At 35.0% G+C, this 16,183-nt stretch overlaps 1 protein-coding gene across 1 annotated transcript in view; it reads right to left on the bottom strand.

Annotated features, from left to right (window-relative positions):
- LOC117316533 overlaps positions 1–15,966 on the bottom strand; it is a 37,069-nt gene extending 21,103 nt beyond the window's left edge. Inside the window, exons 1-4 of the mRNA XM_033871172.1 lie at positions 15,647–15,966; positions 11,081–11,222; positions 9,118–10,853; positions 1,519–1,615 (exon numbers count right to left, since the gene is read on the bottom strand). Of these exons, the coding sequence (XP_033727063.1) occupies positions 1,519–1,615; positions 9,118–10,853; positions 11,081–11,222; positions 15,647–15,748 (2,077 nt within the window). The 5' untranslated portion in view covers positions 15,749–15,966. The remainder of the gene's footprint in view (positions 1–1,518; positions 1,616–9,117; positions 10,854–11,080; positions 11,223–15,646) is intronic.
- Positions 15,967–16,183: the final 217 nt, after the last annotated feature.

Genomic DNA, 16,183 nt, shown 5'->3' with positions numbered 1-16,183 from the left:
TTAGTACTCCTTCTATTCAATGGTTAATTCCACTGCTGCGCTTGATATCATTCCTTTAATCAGAGCTCTATCGGACAATCAACTAAACAAATTTGGATGTCTGTCTTTCAAATCTTTAACACGTGTTGTAACTTTGTAAACCAATTAGATCATGGGATGCATTGTAGACAACAAACCCGTCAAATGTGTCAATGTAACGTCATTGTTATGTAATGTAGACAACAAACCGTCAAATGTGTCAATGTAACGTCATTGTTATGTAATGTAGACAACAAACCGTCAAATGTGTCAATGTAACGTCATTGTTATGTAAAGTAGACAACAAGCCGTCAAATGTGTCAATGTAACGTCATTGTTATGTAAAGTAGACAACAAGCCGTCAAATGTGTCAATGTAACGTCATTGTTATGTAATGTAGACAACAAACCGTCAAATGTGTCAATGTAACGTCATTGTTATGTAATGTAGACAACAAACCGTCAAATGTATCAATGTAACGTCATTGTTATGTAATGTAGACAACAAACCGTCAAATGTATCAATGTAACGTCATTGTTATGTAATGTAGACAACAAATCGTCAAATGTGTCAATGTAACGTCATTGTTATGTAAAGTAGACAACAAGCCGTCAAATGTGTCAATGTAACGTCATTGTTATGTAATGTAGACAACAAATCGTCAAATGTGTCAATGTAACGTCATTGTTATGTAATGTAGACAACAAACCGTCAAATGTGTCAATGTAACGTCATTGTTATGTAACGTAGACAACAAATCGTCAAATGTGTCAATGTAACGTCATTGTTATGTAATGTAGACAACAAACCGTCAAATGTGTCAATGTAACGTCATTGTTATGTAATGTAGACAACAAATCGTCAAATGTGTCAATGTAACGTCATTGTTATGTAATGTAGACAACAAACCGTCAAATGTGTCAATGTAACGTCATTGTTTTGTAATGTAGACAACAAATCGTCAAATGTGTCAACGTAACGTCATTGTTATGTAATGTAGACAACAAATCGTCAAATGTGTCAATGTAACGTCATTGTTATGTAATGTAGACAACAAACCGTCAAATGTGTCAATGTAACGTCATTGTTATGTAATGTAGACAACAAATCCGTCAAATGTGTCAATGTAACGTCATTGTTATGTAATGTAGACAACAAACCGTCAAATGTGTCAATGTAACGTCATTGTTATGTAATGTAGACAACAAATCGTCAAATGTGTCAATGTAACGTCATTGTTATGTAATGTAGACAACAAACCGTTAAATGTGTCAATGTAACGTCATTGTTATATACTGACGTTACAATCAATGTCTGACTAGCTATAGTACAGCAAACAAAAAAAGTCCCAGTCTCTAAATCTAAAATGTTATTCGAATTATTTACGTTACTACTAAAGACACGTCCGTAAGGCATTGAGCTCGACAGCGGGGCAGACTAAAATGAAGACAATACATATCAAAAGAGGTCGGATTATCACATCATGTACTTTTGGCTCACCTGTTATTCTTTCGTTTTCCACCTTGATTTCCCTCAAAAATTTGGCCAACAGATATCCTACTCCTTCCTTTGACCGTGTAGCAATCTTCTGACCTTTCTGCATTAAAAGATAAAAGTCGACCAATTAGTACTATGATAGTGTTTTATTCTAAAAATTTAAAAAGTAAAATACTTTTTTTTCAATTATCCTGATCTGATTGATACGGTTCCACCATATATGTTTTCACAGCAGTACAACATTTACGTTTACGTTACCTTTATGCCGATGTACATATCTGCACTAAATCAGTAGTACATTTGTACGTACATGGTGTAAGCATGGGGTTTTATATGCTTTCGAGTCACAAAAGGTGTCATAAGTCCCAAGTGACGTGAAATTATGCAACAATGACTTACTGCATACTTCTCACCACAGGCAAAATAAATAAATAAATAAATAAAAAATGAATGAATGAATGAATGAACTTGTCAGTCCCTAAAGAATTCCAGTAAATTCCCCATCTGTATATTTGAATGTGTAACTTTTTCAGAAAATGCTTATCCTCTCACTCACGACATTAGGACTCTTCAATCATTCCGTATCAGTAAAGATATTTCTAAATCAAGTTGATTTTATCCCTATTTTTCATTTACGTTTATATTTTAGGTAAATTAAATCGCTTTACCCTTTCCACTCTATTGTACGAAAGCCAGGATGTGACTTTTTAGTTCCCCTTATATGTTAATTAATCATTTAAAATACTAATGCCTAGAGGATATCTAACAGTTTATTCAGTAATACCAACAATTTCAAAATATTAGCCACAGGAGTGAAATACATTTAGAATTACTGAATATACTGATAGACATTATGTTAATTACATTTTATAGCAAAACATACCGGATCAGTTTTTTGTTTTCCATTTCTTGTTTGCAAGCAGTTTGTTGATTGATCTAATCAAATAAAAAAAGAGATATTTTTCACTAGTGAACAGTATCACTTTTATAGAATGAATATTTTTCGATATTTAACTGGTAAAAATGTAATAAATTGTGTTTGGTCTGTTGTGTCGATGGTTTTTGGAATTGGCAAGCATTTGATGCAACCAACACCGAAACCGAACTATCGTGATTTTTAGCTAAACGATTGAAATTGAGAAACCTTTAGATATAACAAAGGAAATAAAAAGTGTGGTGTCTGGTCTGTTGTATTGACCATCAGTGGAAGTGATAAGAGTTGATATGACCAACACGGAAACTGAACGCTCGATATAATAGATCAGATGACCGTGTTCATAATTCTTGAAATAATTCAAACATTTGAAATATTTTGAATGCATGATAAAAAATAAAATAAATAATAAAAATGAGGCACTATGATGACAAGGAGAAAAAGGAAAACCATCAGCAAATATGGAAAAATGCGACATAGGATATATATGACATTTTGAGAAAAAACTAAATGAGTGCTTACAAGAAAGATATTTTTGTGACACACGCCTTACTAAAACTCTGTCTGTCTGTCTGTCTGTCTGTCTGTCTATTAATGTTAACTTTTTAATAAATAATCAACATATCCGAAAGTGTTGAAACCGTCTATTTTGTCGGGCAGCCCATTTACCTCGTTTTGTAATTATGAAATAACAAATTAGTTATCACAAATCAGTAATAACAAATCAGTTATCACAAATCAGTTGTAACAAATAAGTAAAATCAAAAAAGTAATAACAAATAAATTATCACAAATGAAATATTAAAAATAAGTGATAAAGAATCAGTTATAACAAATAAGTAATAATACATAACTTATAACAAATTAGTTATAAAAAAAGCAATAAAGAATAAGTTATTACAAAAAAAAAGTAATAACAAAAATCTAAAACAAATAAGCTATCAAAATAAAGCATAACATCAGTTATAACAAATAAGTAATAATACATAACTTATAAAACATTAGTTATAAAAAAAGCAATAAAGAATAAGTTATAACAAAAAAAGTAATAACAAAAATCTAAAACAAATAAGCTATCAAAATAAAGCATAACATCAGTTATAACAAATAAGTAATAATACATAACTTATAAAACATTAGTTATAAAAAAAGCAATAAAGAATAAGTTATAACAAAAAAAGTAATAACAAAAATCTAAAACAAATAAGCTATCAAAATAAAGCATAACATCAGTTATAACAAATAAGTAATAACAGTTAAGTTATCATAAATAAAATGTAACAAATAAGTTATCACGAATCAGTTATCATAAATAAAACATACTAAATGAGCTATAACAAATAAGCTATAACAAAACAGTTATAACAAAATAAGCAATAATAGGTACATGTACATGATAACAAATTAGTTATAACAAATACGTAATAACAAATCAGTAATATAAATAAGTTATAACAAATAAGTAATAATGAATAAGTAATAACAAATAAGTACATGTAATAACGAATAAGTTGTTACAAATCAGCTAAAGCAATTAAATACCAGAAAAATTATAAAAAGTAATAATAAATAAGGAATTACAAATAAGTGTTAACTAATAAATAGGCAGCTAAAATGTCACTTCCAGGGGCTTCCGTATAGTAGGAATGAAAACTACAGTAAGATTGAACTTTTTTTTAAAAACAATTTACTTTTTATTCAGTTTTTCAGCAACACAATGTACATACATTATATATATATGACTTGCTCATATTAACTGTTCACTCCTACACATCTAAACCAGATCAATTACTATATAATCAATCACACACCGCATCACATATGCACCCACCCACCATCAAACCCATTGCTAGAAAAAACATTAATGTTTTCTATTATTATCCACTTATAACTATACACGTCACTGCATACATGATTACAAAATATGTTAGAAAACATAACACTGTTTTCCACATCACTCCAACCCACACACGCACAATGTGCTAGAAATCATACACACATACAAAATATGCTAAAAATCATATCAATCGTGTACACATCACTCCATACACACATACAAAATATGCAGGAAAACATATCAATGTTGTACACATCACTCCATACACACATACAAAATATGCTAAAAATCATATCAATCTTGTACACATCACTCCATACACACATACAAAATATGCAGGAAAACATATCAATGTTGTACACATCACTCCATACACACATACAAAATATGCTAAAAATCATATCAATCTTGTACACATCACTCCATACACACATACAAAACATGCTAAAAATCATATCAATCTTGTACACATCACTCCATACACACATACAAAATATGCTAAAAATCATATCAATGTTGTACACATCACTCCATACACACATACAAAATATGCTAAAAATCATATCAATCTTGTACACATCACTCCATACACACATACAAAATATGCAGGAAAACATATCAATGTTGTACACATCACTCCATACACACATACAAAATATGCAGGAAAACATATCAATGTTGTACACATCACTCCATACACACATACAAAATATGCTAAAAATCATATCAATCTTGTACACATCACTCCATACACACATACAAAATATGCTAAAAATCATATCAATCTTGTACACATCACTCCATACACACATACAAAATATGCTAAAAATCATATCAATCTTGTACACATCACTCCATACACACATACAAAATATGCAGGAAAACATATCAATGTTTCACACAACACTCCATACAAACACACAATAAGCTGAAAAACATATCAATGTTGTACACATCACTCCATACACACATACAAAATAAGCTAGAAATCATATCAATGTTATAGAATAACTACATGTACATACATACATACACAATATGTTAGGTTTACAATTAATGTATACAATAAATATATCAAATATATTCATGACCTTTTCAATATTTCATTATCACACACACAGTCTAAAACATTAAATGTACTACAAAATACATCAATATTTTATAATTAATATACTACAATATACATACCAACTGCAGACATAACCTTTCTATTTTTATTCCATTTGTATCAGTCACATCCAATCTAACAGATAACCTATGCTAGAAACGTCAATAATTTAGTATCCACATAACTTATAAAAGGACACTAGCGACATTATACAAAAGAGGAGACAAAAATATAATAATAATAATAACAGAAAAAATGGGTTTTTGTTTATAAATTTAATTTCAGCAACTTTATTAATTTATCTTTAACTGTTTATGATCAGTACATTGTATTGACTATGGAAGGGAGAGAAATAAAGACAGAGATAGAAAGAATGAAAAGAGAGGAGAAGAAAGTTTAGATACTTATAGAAGTTTTAGATGAGTTGAGGTGGTGGAACATAGGACGACTGTATGCATGTATAATATAATTTTTTTTTCTTACAAACGAGGTAAATCGGCTACGAGAAGGGCGATCAGATTACTAATTCACTGAAGGAAGCTAGCAACTTAACCTGCAAGTAATTGATTTAGATGCTAAAGTTCAAATAAAAGAATAATGACAATAATAATAGTGTAATGAAACAACATAACTATAACATAATAAGTCTGTCCCATTTCTTCCATTCATTTTCAAATTTGCGTTTAGCATTTTTACCCTTATCAATAGCAATGTATTTTTGAATCGTGTAATTGTCCTTATGTTTATGAGAGAGTTTATATTTAGTGAGCTATGTAGACATCTCATTCTGTAAGTGTATTGCTTTATAATTATGATAATTTCATTATCTACTCGGTTACTGGGAAGGAAATTCTGATGAAGGGGGCCAAAAAAAGGTGGGTTTTTTTTATTTACAGAGAATGGGATTATCAGAGCTTCCATTAATGAATCTAGACTATCCAGTAATTTTTGTACTTCTCGACAGTCCCATAAAAAATGGGCTACAGTTTCTGGTTCAGAATTACATAGTACACAAAGAGGGGAGGTAAATAATCCAATTATAAATAAGAATGAGTTAGTAGTTAGAATATGAATAAGATTGAACATGGCTTTGTACATGTCACGCTAGCCACAGCCTTCGGCCCACGCCAGTCGAAGGGTTCATGGTTATTATTTCAACTCCTACTCAAAATACTACTCTTACTATATCTTATTGTATTTTATAGTATTGCATATATATCATGCGATTGTATTCTCTGTGTCTAGATGAAGGGGCGGATTGCCTCGAAAATTTGTCATTTTTCATGTCCACACTGTTAGAATTACTTCTTTGTCCCATATATATGTAATTATATATATATATATATATATATATGGGTCAAAGAAGTAATATAAACAGTATAATCCAGATAACATGGATCCTCACATAAATGTATGGAGGATACGAATTACTTGTAATGATTATATGGGGCAAAGACGATTCGTCCCTAAATACTTACAGAATAGGTAAGTAACAAATGAATATTTATTAATCACTATCAATTTACTTGGAGTGCTATCAATTAGCTTTTAAAATGTATAAATTTGGAGTTGGAAAAAAAAATTAGTGGACAACATTGCATTGATATCAGATTTCAGAATAAAAATGTTGCATTATCGTCTCTACAGTGATTGATTAAATATCGTGTACAAAGTCTGATATTTAATCAATCACTGTAGAGACGATAATGCAACATTTTTATTCTGAAATCTGATATCAATGCAATGTCGTCCACTAATTTTTTTTCCAACTCCAAATTTATACATTTTAAAAGCTAATTGATAGCACTCCAAGTAAATTGATAGTGATTAATAAATATTCATTTGTTACTTACCTATTCTGTAAGTATTTAGGGACGAATCGTCTTTGAACTCTTCGATATACTTTCACGTGCGGGGGAATTCAAAATATCTCTGCCGTTGGTCGCATAGCGTTCTAGTGTTGAACATGATACAGTCACGCTAGTATCCGCCTTCGGCCCACGTTTGCCGAAGGGTTCATTGTTGTTTCTCCAGTTACTAAAACATTATTATTATTGTATTTTATTGTATTTCCAGTACTTCTTATATATATTATGTGATTGTATTTGTAATTTTTGTGTTTTGATAAAGGGGAGGATTGCCTCGAAAACGTTTTACGATACATGGCCCTACTCAGGTATACATTGATAAGGTCACTGGTTTAACGCAAACCTAAAACTACTGTTGAGTTGTTACCAGCCACTACCCCACAGTTACACAGTACAATACAGACACAACACTATTGTATTATTACCCTGTCGCTTTGGAGTGCGCAGCATCCGGGTAAACAGTGCATTTTATACCCAAGAAAAAAACCCGTGCGAGACAGCAGATAGCAGCTAATCAACAACCTTCGAAGAAAGGTCTCATAACTCGCACTATCAAACTAGCTACATTTGTTATATGTCTATATAATATGTTGAACCAATGCTACTTATAAGTGTCTTAACTCCATGTATCTTTTACACAAACGACCTAGAGATGATTCTTCCATATATTCATTCCATTTCTACACAGCCTGGCTAGGGCTCAGACTTTAGTAGAGAGTATAATGTCACCTTACTAGACCTGGCTAGCATGGATTTCCCTTAATGAAACTAGTAGGAGTCTTGTTAGAGCGAGATGTCACTAGTTCGAAGCCTGGCACTGGCAGGTTTTTATTTTCATTATGCCTTCCTATTACAGATTTGGTGCCGTTGACAACTCTAAGTATAAGCTATAGAAGATTGAAAGGCTTCGTTGGAGCTAAATAACCTGTGGTTGTGATCGGGGGCGAAGTCGTTGTGAGGGAGGGAGTAAAGGGAGTGGTGTAAAGGTGGAAAGTATAGGACACCTTACCAGTTCAGGCTATTTCACTATTACTTAGTGGTAGTTATGTTGAGAGTGAAATGTCGCTAGTTCGAGCCCCGGCGTAGGAACGGTATTTTTATTACTCCTTCCTTTTACATAATAATAGATACGTGGTAACTAAAATGCTCTTCCAGGGCTTCCGTAGTATTGACTACTATTGGTTATCTCCCCTTTCTTACAACATTTGTTACCACAATCCACTGCACACACACTATTTCATGGCCATGTCATTGTGATTGACAATGAGAGGGGATTATGGATGCCCCGAACTGTAGTAGAAAGTGATGTATAACACACACTGTTCCATGGCGAGACTCTTCCATTGTGAGGGGTGGGAAGCATGCATTGAGACTGCAGCACATTACTGATAACAACAGGGCCACCTAATCGGAACACGGCCTTGTTAACTAAGATACAAGTAACGTTCCCCGCATGTAGAAATTCACTTCTTTAGAAACATCAAGAAAATCACACGTAACACTTGGTTTTTATATGCATATGTATGATATTTATGCATGCATGATATTTAATGGTATTTTGAACAGGATTTTATTAAAGGACATGATTTGTGAACGGAAGCAAGGGCCACCCACATGGACCACTGACATGTAAGCCACAGTAATCATGTATGCATCACCAGTAAGACATTAATCATTTTGTGATATACAGTTGTAATATACTACATACCAAAATAATCAATTCTAGTCAGGATATTCCCATATCATAAGACATCTCCATTATATAGACATGAATCAACGTATGAAACCATCTATTTTTTTCAAACAAAGACAAATTGACGTTTGAAGACTAGAATACAGAGAAGATCTTACTCACCTTTCGGTGTCTGTGTTTCATTGCAATTCGCCTTTTCAGGAAAATTGGTATGTAAAGCTTATCTACAGACCGGTGGAACACCTTCATAGTTTTCCTCATGATCCCCATTATATCGCGCCCTGTGTCTGCATTGGTCTCATCACGGTTACTGGATGCATGTTCATTGTCTATTCCTGCATTTGATGCACGATTTGAGTGATTTCTATAGGTATAGGTATCTGTGATATTATTCGGAATACCGTCATCTGAAGGATCATTGCTGCCATTTAAATTAACGAAAATAGCAGTTGCTAGATGGCTCATACGTACAGGACTCAATACTTTGAATTGGACGTTGTTTCCTGGTTCAAAGTTTTGATTTCCATTCTGGTTTGTCTTGTTGTGAGCCAGTTGTTCTGGCTGGAGAGGTTCTGTTGTAAGGTCTCTGTCATGTTGCAAAGTAACATTGTCAGCTATAGGGTGGTGGCTTTTGACAAACTCTCTCGAATCACCTTGTACTTCCGGTTGATTGCTACTCGGCACTCCCCTTGTCGTATCTTTACCGCTAGTTCCGGTTCCAATATTAGGAAACCGCGAATCAGGAATATAAACTGTCTGCACGTGAGGAATGTCTTCAAACGCTAAACTATCGTTAACTCTGTCTGACTCCGCTGTACTCTCCGCCGATGTCTCACCGATCGAAAGTATAGAATCCATTGACCAATGATCACCCGGATGATTCCCGATTGAGAGGTCACTTTGGTTTCCGAGTTCGTTCCCTAGAGACTCGTTCTCTGATAAGGTGGTCAGTAACCGTACGTAGTTATGAAGATGCGAACTGTCGCGGGCTATTTCATATATCTCTGATACCTCCGCTCCGGTTTGCATATCCTTAGTTGATTCGTGTAGTTCCGTTGTATCATAAACCTCGGGACCATCTACAATCATACCAATGGAATCCATAATAGCCTTGTCTATGTAATTCCTATGTTTGTCTGCTGTATTAGGACATTCGTCTCCGGTTGATTCATTGCCATCGATGTGGTAATTGTCTGGTGTTTCAGTGATTTGGTGATCCACACTTGTAATTATTTTCGGTGATATTTCAGATAATCTGGGTTGCTTACATTGGCTCAAATAATTTTGAGAAGCTGGGAGATCGGCTGTATTTTCCACTAACATGTGTTGGGTTTTCGAACGTTCATTTATTGATGTAGGACCGCTGTCGGTCTCCGTTCGGTCTGAACCTAGCATACCTCGAGTAAAATTGGACTGACCGGCACTATTTTGACAGATATCATCTGCTGTAGAATTCTGATCCGCCAACAGCGTTTGTTGACCGTGAAAGGAGACACTGGCTTCCTGGTGATTAGATGTTTTATCGCTGTGGTTTGTACGAGCATCATATGGAAATATGACTGCTTCTACGCTATGATCATTTTGTAACGTCGCGGAGTCGTTCTCTAGGACAATGATGGGTAGCTGGCCGCCATTAAATACCCCATCTAAACTAGAAAATGAGCTTTGTCCTAGAGGTGACCACTCAGACATTTCTACTGTTTCCTGATGATCTGGATTTAGTGTTGACGAGTGATCAGTGTCTTGGTTTATTCCCTGACTATCAGCATTGTTATATTTTTTCTTCTGTGGCCTATTCTCTTTGACCGAGTTAGGTGTTTTGGTTTCTTTTTTGGATCTTTTAAAATCTTCAATTGCGGCTGTTTTCTCAATTTTTGGAATCCTTCCCATTTTTATCGCTGAAATAAAGTTAAGTTTGTATAGCGAACACCCTGATTGAATATTAGTTTAAACAATTAGAATCATGAATCACACAGGTACATGTAAATTTCAGTTCGCAAGCCATTCTTAAAATGTGGCAGGTCCATTTTGAATTTTAAACATGCCTAAAAATTCAGCAATTGACTAATATTTACCGATAAAATGAACAGATTAGACAAAACAGTTTTAAACAAGATCTTTGTACCTTCAATTGACATTCCATTTTCTTTGCATTTCCGGAATCGACAACCTTTGCAACAGTGACGTGTATCCGGTGTGATGACACAGTTCCCGCCAAAATAGCAAGCTAGCGTTTTGTCTCTGTCCATCCAACGCTTAAAGAATGCCTAAGATGAAAAAAATATTACACAGGCCATAGTTAACCTTCAGATACATAATAATTCGACATCAACATTATACATGTCGGTCATGCAAGAACTTCAACTAAAAAAGCATAGTATACATTAATACAACACTTTCAATTCACAAATAACCCGGAGATCTGTCAAAATATCACTTACTTTTATTAGGGAAAAGACATTAGTGACGTCTGTTTTGTACACACGAGTAATTCATTATTTTTTCCTCATTTCCCCCTCTAAAAAGCTGGCACTACCGTAAACTGACATGTCTGGGGAAATATATAGACGTCCTATCAGGCGACGTTGGCGACTTGGTCACATTGTCGCCGCATATGCGTTAACGCGAGACGGTGTAAATCAGCCCTAGCAATTAAAACACATTACTGATATCATCACACAATATAACTAATGGATACAACTGTGAAACGTTATACCAATCACCTTTTTCTACAAATAGACAAATGTTCACTGTTCGGAATAAACGCGTATAGTACGTTAATTTATGTTCTATTTTTGAAAGATTTATATAATGTTTCCCTGCCTTTGTGGCGTGACAAAGAAATCTCATCCTGAGAAGGATTTAATTAATGTCCAAGCCGAGGCTTGCCGATGGTTAGACATTGATGAATTCCCCGCGGGTTAAGATTTCTTTGTCACACTCCTTAGGTAGGGAATTATTATTTTTCTCCCATCACTTTAAATAATTGTAGATCCCATCGGTGATCAAGGTCCGTTTGTAAAGAAATGCACATGATTGGTGCTCGAATATCCTCATTTGAAGAAGTACCCATCACAACTCCGAAAAAAAAGTATACAAATATCATTACACAAGTAAACATTGGTCTAAAATTAATTCACAACATTAATTCCAAAAGACACTAAATAAGGTATCAGTGATACTTTTTCTGAGGTTAACAACAGTACAGCTTGTCATTTCAAGAAACTTTGTGTCTCTTACGATTATCCTACATTATATAACAACACGGGAACTATAGTGACGTCACTCAAAGAGTATTTCCGTAAGTACGTCCGGTTCAGAAGGTTAGCGCGTGCAATCTGTCATACCCTAGTCTACAGAGAAATCTCTAAAAAAAAAGTCTATAACTGAAGATAAATCGATGAACTGTGGGAGATAATCCGTATTTCCATGCGATTTTCTTCAAACCTGTGAAACAGGAATTTTCCCTTGATGCAAAGGAATCATGTCGTTATATATAACTCTAATTTAAATGATTATCCACGAAAACTGCCCTGCAGGTACGGTGTCAGACTTTTACCTGCTGTCCCCCATTACATGATTGTAAGAGGCGACTAAATTTGGGATCTTATCTTTTCTCTTCTTTCTAGCAACTAGAATGATTTGGGTTCTGTCACCTGGCCGAGACAAACTGGTCCATAAAAATGGTAATTGTTACTTTTCCTAAAGGACTCAACATTTTGGGGAGTAGGACAACTGGTTTGCCCGTTGTCAGTATAATATGACCGCGTTGGGTGTCTCGTTGGGTGTCAGCTCTACTGAGGTAGGCATTTAGAATCAGTCATGCACTGTCTCAAAGTTACAAACACGGACATGCGCAGCCTCTCAACATGCATCCCGCACATAAGGGAGGCCGTCAGATCTACGTAGCTTCGAACCTCGAAACATTTTCTAACATACAGTATTCTATGTCAGACAGTCTCTGTACATCTTGTACATTCTATCACTGAAACTTTCACAAAAATGAAAGAGATGCATATCGGTTCATCCATTAATATTCACATCCTAAATCAACGACAAGTTTCTATTTAGAGGTTTATTGCTCCTATTAACCACGCTTCACTGGATGATTACATGGATTTTCGTACGATATTTAAACACATAACTCGGGTGGAAACACGAGGTATAGATTAATCTATAGTGAATGTTAATTGGAAAATAAACATGAAATACAGCAATACGAGATGTAATCAGCTTTGAATCCCAGATAATCACTTTCTAGTTTTTAGGTTTATAAACTGTTATTATCACCGATTTCAGCTTTCTGAAAAAACATAGTGTATAGCTTAAACTAATGCTCTATACACAACTGTATTATTTTAAACCGTTTCAGTACTTGGGATATCGTCTGAAAATCATTTATAATACCATTTCCGTTCGGCTTTTTTTTTTTTTTTTTTAAAGTACTTTTTTTTCTATGTTGACTTTTATGAACATTTTGCTTTTGTTGTCTTATATACATATATTTCAAGCACAGTCAAATTCATTAGTTAGAAACAAAATCCTATATCCGGTTCTAAGGCTGCAACCTTTTACCGAAATAAACGTCAAGTTGTCATTATATTACTACGATATGATGACAGAATTTATTGACGGAAGTTCATTGTTACACATGTGATAATGACACGGGAAAGTAAACCACTGCCCGCCTTGCTGGTTTTGAAGGTTTTATTATCATTTTATTGCTTCCGATGAAAGATTAAATTCACAGAAATAGATAACTTTGAATAAAATTATTAGAGCAAACTATTACAATTTCAATATTTTTTACAAACTGTCCATCGTTTTTGCTTTACCGCTATAATTGGAGCCATCGAAAAAGTAGCGTTTGTCGGAAATCAGGTGTTAAAATGTTATTAACCGGGACAGACAGCGATATATCACACACGATTTATAACACAACGAGAACATATTATAGAAAGCATAATCCCAACACTGTTTTGTAAGTTAAAAATCGTTGAATGAAAGTCCATTGCCTTATATACTTCACAGGGTTTCTCGTGGTTGCTAGGGCAAACATTGATAGAATCTATCATGGATCTGTTCCGTGGACAGAGACATCTCAACCCAAGTGTTAAGAGTTTGGCCAGTCAGCACGGGGCTTGCCGACTTCTTGCCAGCCGAACTCTTACACTCGGGTTAAGATATCCTTGTTCGCGGATCAGACGTGTACTTGCAAGTGAATGTGCGTTTTTTGAAAATTTTCAATCGCGCAAACTACAATGCTCCTTTGAATGTGCGTCAAAATTAATGACGTCATCATTGAGGACATGGTTACTGAACGTAAAACGATGACGTTATGTTTTCTAACCCCGGTAAAACTGCGGATATCTTTGTCCATGGTAAGAGAATAATAGAATCTATCATGGGTCTGTTCCGTTGAACAGGGATATCTCAACCATCGTGTAAGAGTTTGGCCAGTCAGCACGAGGCTTGCGGAACAACCCATGTTTGCTTATTTTTCTCACATAGGAACTTATAAATATCAATGCAAGGAAATGTTGACGTGGCGTGGTTGAATAATCGACGTGACGTCATTGTACCGTTGCCGTGACGTCATGGTATTGTTGACGTGACGAAGTTCGATTGTTGAGAACGTGAAAAGAGCACGTGTAGCTTGTCTTTTCCCTAGGACGAGATGAGAAAATTTCACTCCTGTAAAACTGAGGATATCCTTGTCCAGGGTAAGAGATTAATAGATTCTCTCACCCTGGACAGGGATATCCGCAGTTTTACCAGGGTAAGTTTTACTTATCTCACCCTAGGGAAAAGAGAAGCTACACGTGCTCTTTGAACGTGCTCTTGTTCTCGATAGGGTCACGTCACTATGACCTGACCCGGAACATTTGAGTGTAAACATCAGTAATATTCACAAAAGAAAATTAAAATAAGTATTAGTTATCAGAGTTAACTGAGTGTTTGGTGTTCTTTTTGACAAGCTTATCAGAATTATATTTTGTATGAAATCAACATCGTAAGGTGTAAAGCGTCTGCTGCAGCCTTATCACAACAGTCATCCGCCGTCCACGTGTTGCTTTTTACATACGTTTTTATTTGGTTCACACCACGATTGGAAAACAGGGTAAAAGAAAAATAATAATTCATCCCATTTTGGGATGAGATAGGGGGATCTCAACCCTCGGGGGGAGATTGTTATGTTCTCAAACACTCGGCATCGTGTTTGGGAACTAACCCCCCACCCCCCAACACGCAATACAGTATATGACGCTGCTCACAATAACGTAACGTCATCATTTTACGTTCAGTACCCATGTCATAAATGATGACATTATCAATCTTGACGCACATCCAATGAGCATTGTAGATGGCGCGATGAAAAAACTTTCATAAAAAACGTTCATTTGCTTGCAACTATGTGAGAAAAATAATCAAACATGAGTCTGTTCCGCGAACAAGGATATCTCAACCTGAGTATATGAGTTTGGCTGGCAAGAAGTCGTCAATCCTCGTGCTGACAGGCCAAACTCTTACACTCGGGTTGAAATATTCCTGTCCATAAAAAACAAAGCCATGTTCGATTCTATTAATCTTAACATACCAAGAATTCTCCAGCACAGTGTGGGTCAAATTTACATATGGTTTAATTTTAAATATCATGAAATTGATACATAACATACCACGTAATACTTACCTTGCAACCCTCACAAGTAGCGGTGCCGTAGTGAACTCCCATCGCCTTCCCCGTACATATACGGCATTTTCCGAAAGAAAAGGAGACAGATTCGTCCGTCATTTCTAGTCCTTATTAACAACTGTTTATCTATGAATGTCGCTGAGAAAACTGCACGAGCATGGGGAGAGTTTCTAAAGTCAAAACGTTGAAAACGATATCCTCGGTTACCTGCATGTACTAACACATCAAGTTCATCTTCGCTCGCTTAGCTGGTCTTGAACAAAAAGGGTCGACTCCATACTCATATGTTAGCGAGGTAATGATGTAATAGTCCCTATCATACCTTGTCCGTAAAGGAAAGCGTGCTGATCAGAACGCCACCCTATTGTTCCGGTCATGTGCAACCCCGATAAGGAAAGTCAAGGTCAATGCTTCCATTGTGTACATCACATGACAGTTGGATTAGGTACATCAAATCAAGTCACATGTGTGACAGACCTGAAAATAGCATACACAGGGAAACAACACGCAGAGGATAAAAAACATATGCAATTT

The sequence above is a fragment of the Pecten maximus genome, chromosome 2 (assembly GCF_902652985.1).
Source record: "Pecten maximus chromosome 2, xPecMax1.1, whole genome shotgun sequence".
In the NCBI taxonomy this organism is placed as follows: Eukaryota; Metazoa; Mollusca; class Bivalvia; order Pectinida; family Pectinidae; genus Pecten; species Pecten maximus.
Note: the sequence above shows the minus strand (reverse complement) of the source record. Positions and strands in the feature narration are given on the sequence as shown.